The sequence below is a fragment of the Syngnathus typhle genome, linkage group LG4, assembly GCF_033458585.1.
Source record: "Syngnathus typhle isolate RoL2023-S1 ecotype Sweden linkage group LG4, RoL_Styp_1.0, whole genome shotgun sequence".
NCBI lineage: Eukaryota > Metazoa > Chordata > Actinopteri > Syngnathiformes > Syngnathidae > Syngnathus > Syngnathus typhle.
In genome coordinates, this window is record NC_083741.1 from 2,956,959 (window position 1) to 2,969,034 (window position 12,076).

At 45.6% G+C, this 12,076-nt stretch overlaps 1 protein-coding gene across 3 annotated transcripts in view; it reads left to right on the forward strand.

Moving 5' to 3' along the window:
* The window catches only part of arnt2 (aryl-hydrocarbon receptor nuclear translocator 2), a 174,723-nt gene that overhangs the window by 102,795 nt on the left and 59,852 nt on the right, over positions 1-12,076 (forward strand). For all 3 annotated transcript variants that reach the window (XM_061276013.1, XM_061276015.1, XM_061276014.1), the window contains one exon: positions 9,958-10,034. In XM_061276013.1, the coding sequence (XP_061131997.1) occupies positions 9,958-10,034 (77 nt within the window). The remainder of the gene's footprint in view (positions 1-9,957; positions 10,035-12,076) is intronic.

The window sequence follows — 12,076 nt, forward strand, 5'->3', positions numbered from 1 at the left end:
CGCCAGGGAGCGGACATTCGCCAGATGAATTGACGGTAGGGCAGAACGGAACCCTTTCTGCCTCAGCCTTACGAGTGCGCCGGCTCGCTTACCGCGCCGCCGTCGTCGCGCTAGCTTATACGCTAGCTTGTACAGCACCGCCGCTCCGGCTAGAATCTCCGATAAACAGTCTGAATCGGAGAGAACAGGAGAGAAAGTACCAGAAGAAGTCTGCCCGATGTTTAACAGAGCTTCTCTAGTAAAAGTGATCCGGGATGGACAGCAGAGGACACAGAAAACACACAAAATAAGACAAATAAACAGAGAGCGACTCACCGTGGCTGCCATCCGCGGCGCCATCTTGCGACCACCATCTTCATCTCGCCCTGCTCGCCACTGGCGGTGTTCGTGATCATTAAGTGCCGTCCTTTTTACCTGCCAAGGGAATTTACCGCGATTCTGCTCGTCGCGGTTTACATCCCGCCTTCCAACATCGAAGGCGACAGGATCGCGGCTCTTAGTGAACTGTACCAGGCTGTCAGTGAACAAGAGACAGCGCACCCTGACGGTTTCACCATCTTCGCTGGGGATTTTAATCATGCTAACCTGAAGTCTGTTTTTCCGAGGCTTCACCAGCATGTTAATTTTCCTACGCGTGGCGACAGCTTCCTGGACCTGGTCTACTCTTCGCATAAAGGAGCTTTCAAAGCCGCCCCCATCTTGGACTTTCTGACCATATCACTGTTATGCTTTTGCCCGCATACAGACAAATGGTGAGAGCGTCCAGGCCAGTTCGCAAGCAGGTACGGGTGTGGCCTGAGGGTGCCTCTGATGCACTGCGTGACTGCTTTGGCTCTACTGACTGGGACATGTTTAGGAGGGCTGCCACTTGCGACGATCGGACAGACTCAAAATCCATCGTCACTCGGGCTAACCGGAAGCCATGGCTGACGGGGGCTGTCTTCAGGCTGCTGAGGGCCAGGGACAAAGCTTTTAGAGCGGGGGATGAGGCTGGCTTGAGGACTGCGAGGGCTGACCTGTCCCGGGGCATCAAAGATGCAAAGAGGGTGTTCTCGTGCAAAATTACCGCCCACTTCAAGGACAGCAGGGACGCACGGAGCCTTTGGCAGGGCATTCAGACCATCACGGATTACAAGCCCGCGCCGCAGAGCTGTGAGGGCGACGTCCGTCTGCTCAATGACCTCAACCGCTTCTTTGCTCGCTTCGACGCTCAGAACAGCACTTGCCCGCTGAAGGCCACTCCCCCTCCACACGAGCTGCCCCTGTGCCTCTCCGCCGACAGCGTGAGGAGGGCGCTTGCCGCTAACAACATCCGTAAGGCGGCGGGCCCTGACAACATCCCGGGTCGGGCGCTGAAGGACTGCGCTGGTGAGCTGACGGATGTCTTCACAGACATCTTTAACACTTCCCTGCAGCAGGCCATCGTCCCGTCATGTTTCAAAGCTGCCACCATCGTACCTGTGCCAAAGAAACCCGCTCCGTCCTGCTTCAATGACTACCGCCCCGTGGCACTTACGCCCATCATCATGAAGTGCTTTGAGCGGCTTGTCATGGAGCACATCCGATTCGTTCTCCCCCCCACCATTGACCCCTTCCAGTTTGCGTACCGAGCCAAACGGTCCTCTGAGGATGCCATCTGCTCTGCCCTCCACTCGGCCCTCACCCACCTGGAGAGAAGGGACTCGTATGTGAGATTGCTGTTTGTGGACTTCAGTTCTGCCTTCAACACCATTGTGCCACAACGCCTCATCAGCAAACTTGACACGCTGGGCCTCAGTACCTACCTCTGCAACTGGCTACTGGACTTCCTCTGTCAGAGGCCACAGGTAGTACGTGTTGGCGACAAAATCTCCGCCAGCATCACGCTGAGCACGGGGGCCCCCCAAGGCTGTGTGCTCAGTCCGCTGCTCTTCACCGTCCTGACGCATGACTGCACTGCAACCTACAGCGACAACCGTATAGTGAAGTTTGCTGACGACACGACTCTGGTGGGTCTCATCACCAAGGGAGACGAGACTCAATACAGGCTGGAGGTTGACCTTCTGACCACGTGGTGCAGGGACAACAACCTCCTGCTGAACGTCGACAAGACCAAGGAGATTGTTGTGGACTTCCGGAAGGGTCACACCCAACACCTGCCGCTGACCATCGACGGTGCTGTGGTGGAGAGAGTGAGCAGCGCCAAGTCAGTGAGGATCTCTCCTGGTCCACCAACACCGCATCACTGACAAAGAAAGCCCAGCGCCGCCTGTACTTCCTGCGGAAACTCAGGCGAGCGAGCGCCCCTCCGGCCGTCATGACTACATTTTACCGCGGCACCATTGAGAGCGTCCTCTCCAGCTGTATTGCTGTTTGGTGTGGCGGCTGCACTGACTACAACTTGAAGGCCCTGCAGCGCATAGTGAACACGGCTGGTAAGATTATTTGTGCTTCGCTCCCCTCCTTGAAGGACATTTACACCTCCCATCTCACCCGCAAGGCGACCATGATTGTGAGTGATGTGAGTCACCCCGCTCACTCTTTGTTCGAGCTTCTGCCCTCTGGGAAGAGGTACAGAAGCCTGCACTCCCGCACCACCAGACTCCCAAACAGCTTCATACTCCAGGCTGTCAGGATCCTGAACTCGCTTCCCCGTTCTGCGTAGCGTCCTGTACTTTTACTGTCTGTATGCACACTGGCTTTTATTCGTTGTGTTATCTATTTATTTATTATTTATTGTTACTCTTATTTATTGTTTGTGCCTTCTTGTTTTTTATATTGCGTTGTTTACTTGTATGTCTATCGTGTAATATGTCTTGTCACCGTGGGATAGGGAAAACGTAATTTCGATCTCTTTGTGTGTCTCGGCATGTGAAGATGTTGACAATAAAGCAGACTTTGACTTTGATTTTCGACTTTGATTTATTGGCATCGATGCTAAACGTAAACATCGATTTATATCGCCGTGTTTGACCTCGGACATTAGACGCGACTTTATTTTGAAATCCAGTTCATTGTTGCTTGCTTCCTCTTTCCGGGAGCAGTGCGCGCCGCGACGTGTTGTGTTGTGAGCAGAGCAGGCACACGTGGGGAGTCGACAACTAGTACGCGGCTCCTGGGCTGGTGCTATGGCTAGTGTCCAAAAAGACGAGGAAATTTGCTCCCCTTTATGCTAGTCATTCGTTTGGAAGCACTTTGGATTCCAAAGAAAAGATGGCTCAACGGACAAGACACGTGCAGTTTGTAAATCCTGCCATGCGGTGATCACAAATCTCGCCGCACATTTAAAGAAAAAACACGACATCAAAGTTCAGTGTTAGAATAAGCACTTTGTATACTACAATACTCTTGTAATTTCCTAAATAAAGAGTTTGCAGTACCTTGTTGATTTTGCGTATGAATTGTTATAAATCAGGATATTGTTCTATATTTTTTATTTTAAAAAAAATCGATCTTAGAGCACTATATCGTGATATATCGTGAATGAATCGCAGCAGGCTTTAAGATATCGGCAAATATCGTATTGTAGTTATTTGTATCGATATGATATCGTATCGTGACAAAACCCGCGATTTGCACCCCTAATATGCACACGTAGCGGCCTCTCTCTGTCCCGAACGGTGGGTTTTTTTTGTCGCTTAATGTGGGTTTGTCCAACAGTTTTGTGTGTTCGTCTCGTCGTACTGAGTCGTGCTACAAGTACAGCGAGCTGTTTCTGCTCGACATCGGCAAAAGCGAGTTTTGTGGCGTTCTGGACTTTGAAACGGGGACATTAAAGGCGCTTGGTCTGCTCCGTCCTGAAGCGTCGCCGGACTCGCCTGCTATTTATCCCCCGGTTGGGAAGCGTCGGAAGCGGTGTCCGAGGAGGCTGAAGAGGGGCGAGCGCGGGGGCGTCCGGGCCAGGCTGGCGGCCAGTCGCGAGGAGGTGGGATGTGAGTCTACATCCGTGACGGATGGTGCCGGGACTCTATGGTGGTATGCGAGCACTGCTCGCCACTGGCGGACTTTGTGATCTCCAGGCTGTTAGGGTCCTGAACTCTTTCCCCCCTTCTGCGTAGCGTCCTGTACTTTTGCGCTTTGTTCTGACTGTCTGCTGTGCACTCTTGCTCCGTTTTGCTCCTCTTATTTACTGTGTTATTTGTTTATTTATTATTTATTCATCACTCTTATTGTTCATTGTTTGTGCCTTCTTGTTTTTATTTTGCGTTGTTTACTTGTATGTTTATCGTGTACTGTGTCTCGTCACCGTGCAATAGGTCATGAACGAGCAACAACAGGCTAAACGATACGGTATGCTAACGTGACAAACACAAACGAGGAGCTGAGAACGGGCCTGACGTAACATTCAGTTATTTGAAAAAAAAAACTATTACCGTAAATTCCGGACTATAAGCGGCACCGGACTATAAGCCGCACCAGCTAAAATTGGGGGATATTTTAGTTTTTTCCTATATAAGCCGCACCGGACTATAAGCCGCGCGTGCACACGTCTTTCTAAACATTGCTTCTGACGAAGGGTTTAGAGCCCTTTGACGCAGGTCACCTAGCATGCATTCCTACTAAAGCTCATAATAGTCACAAGCAACACAGCCAGATTAAGCAGCAGCCATAGTAGTGTTTCAAATTAGTATTTTTGTTGTTGTTTTTTTCTTCAAGATACCGCAGTGTATAAAAGTGATCAAGTCATCACAAAAATCACGAAAAAAATCCTTATATAAGCTGCACCTGACTGTAAGCCGCAGGGTTCCAAATTTTGGAAAAAAGTCGCGGCTTATAGTCCGGAATTTACGGTACATAAATAACACGTTAATAAAACCATATGTGTCACTCCATTTCATTAAATCCATCAATCGTCCTTTGTCAACAATGCGTGCGCGCCGCTGACAGCTCTTCCACTTCAAAATATTCCACAGGCCCATATAACGATATATAAATTATATATCAAATAACTATTATAAAAGCAATAATGTTATCAAACCATCTGTGCACTCTAAATCATTAAATCCATCGATCAAATTCCTCGTCCTTTATCTCTGAACAAAATACATTTGCTGGTGACCGTTAGTCGCCGTGCCACTGGGTAACGGCTCCTCGTACGATGCGAGGCAAACTTAAAGGAGCGCGCCGGAGCTGTCAATCAAACGGCGCACACACGAAGCAAACCGCGATTGGACAAACGACACAAGAATGGACAGTAGTAATGTACCGTAATTTCCAGACTATAAACCGCACCGGACTATAAACCGCACATGCACACGCGTTTTTTTACAAAGAAAGACAGTATACAGAAAGCCTTTTTAAAGTTTTAATAACATACTTTAACATGTCGTTCTAAACATTGCCTGTGACGCAGCAGTAGTACCGCAGCAACACGGAAGTGTGCACGCGAGTTATTAACAAAGACTGGACACAGAAAGCTTTTTTAAAGTTTTAATAACATACCTTAACATTTCTTTCCAAACACTGCCTGTGACGCGGCAGTAATACCGCAGCAACACGGAAGTAACACAAGACTAATAGGGCTGGATTAAAAAAAACATACCATCACTGAGACGCGGCGGTAACAGAGCAGCAACACGGTAGTACAACACCAACAGGGCTCGTTAAAAAACGTACCAGTAAAAGTAAAAAAAGAGCCATCTTCATCTTCCTCCTGTGCACTGAAACCATCGAAGTCTTCCTCCTCAGTGTCCTTCTTTCGTGTAACGTCAGATGTCCGACTCGGTGTCGCGTAGCCATGCCCGCATCTCTGGTCCTAGGTCGAAGAGGCTGGCTTCCGAGGGTGGTCCATATAAGGGGCAGATGTTGATTATATGGTCGGCGGTCTGCTCAGGGTCACCACACTCGCATGCCGCACTGTCCGCCAAGCCCCACGTCTTCATTGATGACCCAAAGCGACCGACCTCAGTGTCCGATTGGAATAGCGTTAGATGTCCTTCACCTCACACTTTCTCAGTCTCTCTTTCGTCGTCGCCCCTTTCTGCATCACTTCAAGTTTGATGAGGGTCTGTTCATGCTAATTTTATTCATGCACGAAGCGCTAAATTACATTAAACTAGCGAGCGACACGTATAGCTCCAGAGTAGACGGGACCACGAAATAAAGAAAAGGGTGACGCAACACAATGTCATCAACATTGACTGCCTTTAGCTTCATCATATGCACTTCTTTTGTCCCCCATAAGGACGGTTTGTGTATAAAATGTCAGAAGAATTGAATTTAAATGCTGATTGATTGGGTTTTAATACAATGCAGATGGTCCAAACAGTGCCACTGCTTTGTGTAATCTCTGAGTCACATGGCAGAGTAAGAGAAAGGGTTTAGAGCCCTTTGACGCAGGTCACCTAGCGTGCATTCCTACTAAAGCTCATAATAGTCACAAGCAACACAGCCAGAATAAGCAGCAGCCATAGTAGTGTTTCAAAATAGTATTTTTGTTGGTTTTTCTTCTTCAAGATACCGCAGTGTATAAAAGTGATCAAGTCATCACAAAAATCACGAAAAAAATCCTCATATAAGCCACACCTGACTATAAGCCGCAGGGTTCAAAATTTTGGAAAAAAGTCGCGGCTTATAGTCCGGAAATTACGGTATATACTCACTTTGTGTCAAAGACGCACACGATCACAGCAACATACTCAGTCGATACCAGCAACCTTTAACTTACCACTGCGCACAAGTGAAAATGGTATAAATGGGTATATTACAAATGTAAGACGACCCCCACTTTTTCAGTCTTATTTCAATGCAAAAAACATTGTCTTATAATTGGGCGTGTGTATAAACGGTGTACAATACTACATTGTCCTAAAGGTTAAACACATGTTTCCTCAATTTAGAAGTTTTATTTTGACTTTTAAATGTTTTTTTTATTTGGAAAAAAAATCTGCGATGTAGTGAAGCTGCGATAAACGAAACGCGAATAGCGAGGGATCACTGTATGGCGGCTCGGTGGGGCACTGGGTAGCACGTCTGACTCACAGTTAGGAGGGTGTGGGTTCAATTCCACCTCCGGCCCTCCCTGTGTGGAGTTTGCATGTTCTCACCGTGTCCACGTGGGTTTTCTCCGGGCACTCCGCTTTCTCCCCACATCCCAAAAAACATGCCTGGGAGGCCGGTTAAGCACTCCAAATTGTCTGTAAGTGCGAGTGCGGATGGTTGTTCGTCTCTGTGTGCCCTGCGATTGGCTGGAGACAAGCGGTACAAAAAATTTATGGATGGATAATGTGCGTGCGTGCGTGTGTGCGTGCGTATGTATGTATATAAACATATAAACATATATACACAGGGTCCGGCAAAATGATTTGACACATTTGTAGGTTTAATAAAAAAAAAATTGAAAAGTACATCTAATGCCATTTTGTTTCGTTTCATTTTCGTTTCGTTTTTGAATAATGTCATTTTGGTTTTACCGCTACCGCATATTCTGGAGTTCTCGCGGTGCAAGGTCGGCCGGTTGATTTTCGTTTCAATGCTGATCCACTGGCTCTAAAGTTAGTAACCCATAACAATATCGTGTTTCGAGCAGGTACGGGATTGTGTCTACCAAGTCTGAAGCACACCTTGTGTTGCAGTTACAGATTTGTTCTTGATAAACATTTCCACAATGAAAGCGCAATGCTCACCGGTCCAATTCATGTTAGCAACTGAAACTAAACAAAATAACATTATTCAAAAACGAAACTAAAATGAAATAAAACAAAACAAAATTGCGTTATATGTACTTTTCAAAAATAAAAAAAGATTTTTGTTACTTTAATTTATTTGCATTTTATTAAATCTACACTCACACACACAACATCCAGATAACTTTTGTGTAGTTCAGATTGGGAACGAGAAAACAAAAATGCCTCTGTTTGAGTATCACATCCGTGTGTCCCGTCCCTCATTTTCTTCACTATTTCTTACTAGCGTTGACTCTGAACTCTTATTGCCGTGAACCTCCTTCGAATAAACATGAGAATGTCTCCCTATACACATCACTATTTTGACAGTGAGCAATAGAATGTCTTTTTTTGTCACGACTCGCCCCTCCTGTGTGCTCATGTCCGTGGTTTCTGTCTGTGTGCTCGCTCCTCCCCTCCTGTGTGCTCATGATTAGTGTGATCATTCTCACCTGCCTCTTGTTACCTGTCTTGTATTTAAGTCCTGTCTGTGTGTCACTCCCTGTCGGATCATTGCGTGTCTGTTGTTGTGTGCGTTGTGTGTTAGTGTCACGATGTCTTCTTGGTTGCTGTTGCTGTCGTCATGTCCTGCTGTCTTCTTGTTTCACGTCCCGGTCAGTCCTGTTGTTGGTTTCGTTAGTGAGTTATGTTAGTTTACCGAGTCTGTATTTTGAGTTCTGTCAATAAACCCTGGTCCAAGCTGCACTTGGTCGCCCTGCTCCATTTCCACACTCCGAATCCTGACACTTTTTATCTATTCAATATGCAATAATGAAGCGCAAAATATAAATTTTGATGCAAAATGGTTCTCAGAGTGGCAAACCTGGTTTGGAAAAACAGCAAAAAAACACCCACCAAATTGCAAAGAGCCACACAACAAGGAGGTGCCCAAACTACCACAACTACAGTGAAAACCATATTGGCCCGAATATAAGACGGTGTTTTTTGCATTGAAATAAGACTGAAAAAGTGGGGTCGTCTTACATTTGGGGTCTAGACATTATACCCATTCACAACGCTAGACGCACTAGATATCTTTAAAGCGAATGCTGAACGTACGTAACTCCCCAGGCCAAAGCGAACCCGTCACAAAGACGAAAAATAAAAATAGCTGTTAGAAAGGTTCCTATTTTGATGTTAAAATGTTGGAAAGTTACGTCACCGCGCCTTAAGTCTTGCGTGAGTTACCTCAGCTTATCGCGATTGTTGGAGCTTGTGCGCAGCGGAAAGTTATTGGTTTCTGGTATCAACTGAGTATGTTGCTGTGATCGTGTGCGTCTTTGACACAAGGTGAGTATATACATTCATTTCATTGTTACTAGTGTCGACTGTCGTGCCGTTTGTCTGATCGCGGTTTGTTTCGTGTGTGCGCCGTTTGATTGATTGCTTCGGCATGCATCTTTCAGTTTGCCTTGCATCGTACGAGTAGCCGTTACGCAGCGGCACGGCGACTAACGGTCGCCAGCAAATGTATTTTGTTGTCTCGATGACTTACGTTTGGTGTGTTACCGAGAGTATCTCATTTATGGTTATTTAATATAGCGGAACCGTTACGCGCAGTTAGTTATGTAATGTGTGCCGTCTGCTAGTGTTGTGTGACGTCAGAAGTTGAGTGTTGACTTAATGTGTTGTATTTCTGTTTGTTGCAGAACCACACACACCCTTCACACGCTTCATACAATAATCACATACACAAGAATCACATTCACACACCCAAAGACTCACCCATGTACATGCACTACACAAGCTTGCTCTCACATCCTTACGAACAAATGTCTGCTTATACCCTTTTGGCAGTTTGCCTGTATGCCCCTATGAGCGAGCCACAGTGCCTGTTACCTTTTTGCCAATAATTCAGTAAAGCAATCAAACCTGAACCACATCTTCCCTCCTGTGTTCTGACCAACACCCGGGGGCGAAAAGAGCATAACCATCCAAGCCAACACCCTATACAGTCCTCAGGCTCCCCAACAATAGCGGTAGCAGTTTGCATTATTTATTTATTATTTTTCCTTATTCAGATTTGTTTCAAGACTACAGTTACAGTTAGACTTCACTTTGATGCAGTTATTGCAATTTTGTTGTTTTATCATAGTAGATTGGTTTATTTACATTTCAAAAACAGGAAGACATTCATTTACAAATGTGATTGCACTTCACGTGTGTGTGCGTGCGTGTGTGTGTGTTTGTGATTGGATGTATGCTAGGTTGGGACGGTTGGTCGACTCACTTCTGCGTGGTGTTAGAGTTTTCAAAAGCAAAGAAAGATAAATCCAAAAATGGATGGATTGATATGAATTGTTTCTCCCTTCAGGTATGACTGTACCAGATGAGGACACAGAGGCAGGCCAGACCGGGAAATATTGCCTCGTGGCCATTGGAAGACTACAGGTGTGTATTGTCTAGAGATGGGCAAGTACCGATACCAGGTATCGGTAACAACACCACTGATCTCATTTTCAAGGTATCGATATTTGATACGGTGGCCAATACTGGCCCTCTTGTGGCCATTTTACAGTCAGGCACTAGAAATTAAGACTTATCTTCTTTCTCCTCCATTTTCTTCTAGGTTGGAGAACATCTTTATTTGTAACCTCTCTTTGTATTTGTATCCTCTCTCTTTAACAAAATGAGAAGGAGAATAGAAAACTGCTACAGTTTTTTTCCGTGTATAGTGCGCAATATTTTACTAATTTATTGTCCTAAAATCTGGGGTGCGTATTATACATGGGTACAAAGAAAAAAATTTTAAATTCTTTTTTTTTTAATTTTTTTTTTTTTTTTTTTAAATAAAGTCATGGTACAACAAAACCAACAACAGGACTGACCGACAAAGTCGTGGAACAAAAAGACAGGAACAGAATGACAGTAACACATGCAATGATCCAACGGTGAGCGAGGGGCAGACAGGACTTAAATACAAAACACGTTACATCGATTGAGGTGACACAGGAAGAGCGGGGTGACACGAACAGAAACTATGGCAACCTAGACACATAGCAAAACTGGGGACGAGACATGACAAATCTCCCCCGAAATAAAACTCACCTTTCTTCTTGTTTGTTGTCAATCGCGCATCGCATTCAGCCATCCTGCCCAACACACTTAGTAAAATTCATAATTGACGACACATCGTTTGATGCGATGGTGCAATCCTCGATGGTGTGTTATTGTCAAATATTGTTTGTTTTTTAATCTCCATCGCGGACCGGACGTCATACGGAGGCCGCCATTACAGATGCGCAGAACGGTTGCGCAAGACACGTCAGCTATATAAAGAGCGAGAGTTCAGTTCTCCACCTATTAGTTTCCATTCACAGTTTAATTAGCAGTTTCAATCAGCAAATAACAAAATGCGTATTACAGGTAATATTTTATTTCACAACACTTTGCCTTGTTCCTTTCGTCTCTGCTGTTCATTTCAAACACGCTCCATACGACCGCAATGCTCTTGTATCAGACGCTCGCTCGATCACCTGCTAGTTTGCCGTCTGTCACAATGTACCCTACACAAATCCGAAACATTTGTTGCGGCCCCGAGTCACGACGAGGGGCAAGTTTTGGTTTCCAAGGGTGTTTTTATTCCTCTTCAACGTCTCTCCCATACAGAGCCGCCGTGTGCGCACGGAGCGCGGTGGTGCGTTTAGGGGCAGTCGGAGAAATCAACGCCAACAAAAAAAATGACATCCAGCCTAGTTAAGACCATACCAAAGACTTTAAAAATGGGACCCATTGCCTCCCTGCGTGTGTGACGATCTTTGGGACTTTAAAAAAAAAAAAAAAAAAAATTAAAAAAAAAATTAAAAAAAATTCATAAAAATTGGGTGCGTATTATACATGGGTACAAGCTTTTTTCCAGCATCAGCATGCCATTGTTAGGGGTGCGTACTATACATGGGGGCGCACTATACACGGAAAAAAACGGTATTAATTTCTGGTGTTTTTAAGGAAAAATTATATTATATATATATATTTATCTTATATATATATAAGACCCTTGACGATATCGCCTACCTCATAAAAACATGGTGAGAGATAAAGAATCAAATGAGATGCCGGCTCAGACGTCGCCCGGTCAAACAAGGTCTGCGTCAGGCGTTGGGGGACCAGAACGCCTAGATGAAAAGTGGGCTACTGGAACAAGGCGGAAATGGGCGAGATGTGAGAACCTAACACTGTTGGAGTGCTACTACTCCAGTAAACCAAGTCAGAGGGGGTACATGAAGAGAATGTGGGAGCAATGGAAAGAGCGATATCCACACTCAACACTAACCACTAAACAACTAGTGACTCAGTGCTCCAATATCCAGAAACGGCAATTGATATCACAACTTGAGATTGACGAGGTACAACACAGATGCCAAGACAAACGGGAACCCAAATTCCAGGTCAGAGGGGAGTCAACATCAACTGCCCAAGAAATTGGGTACACA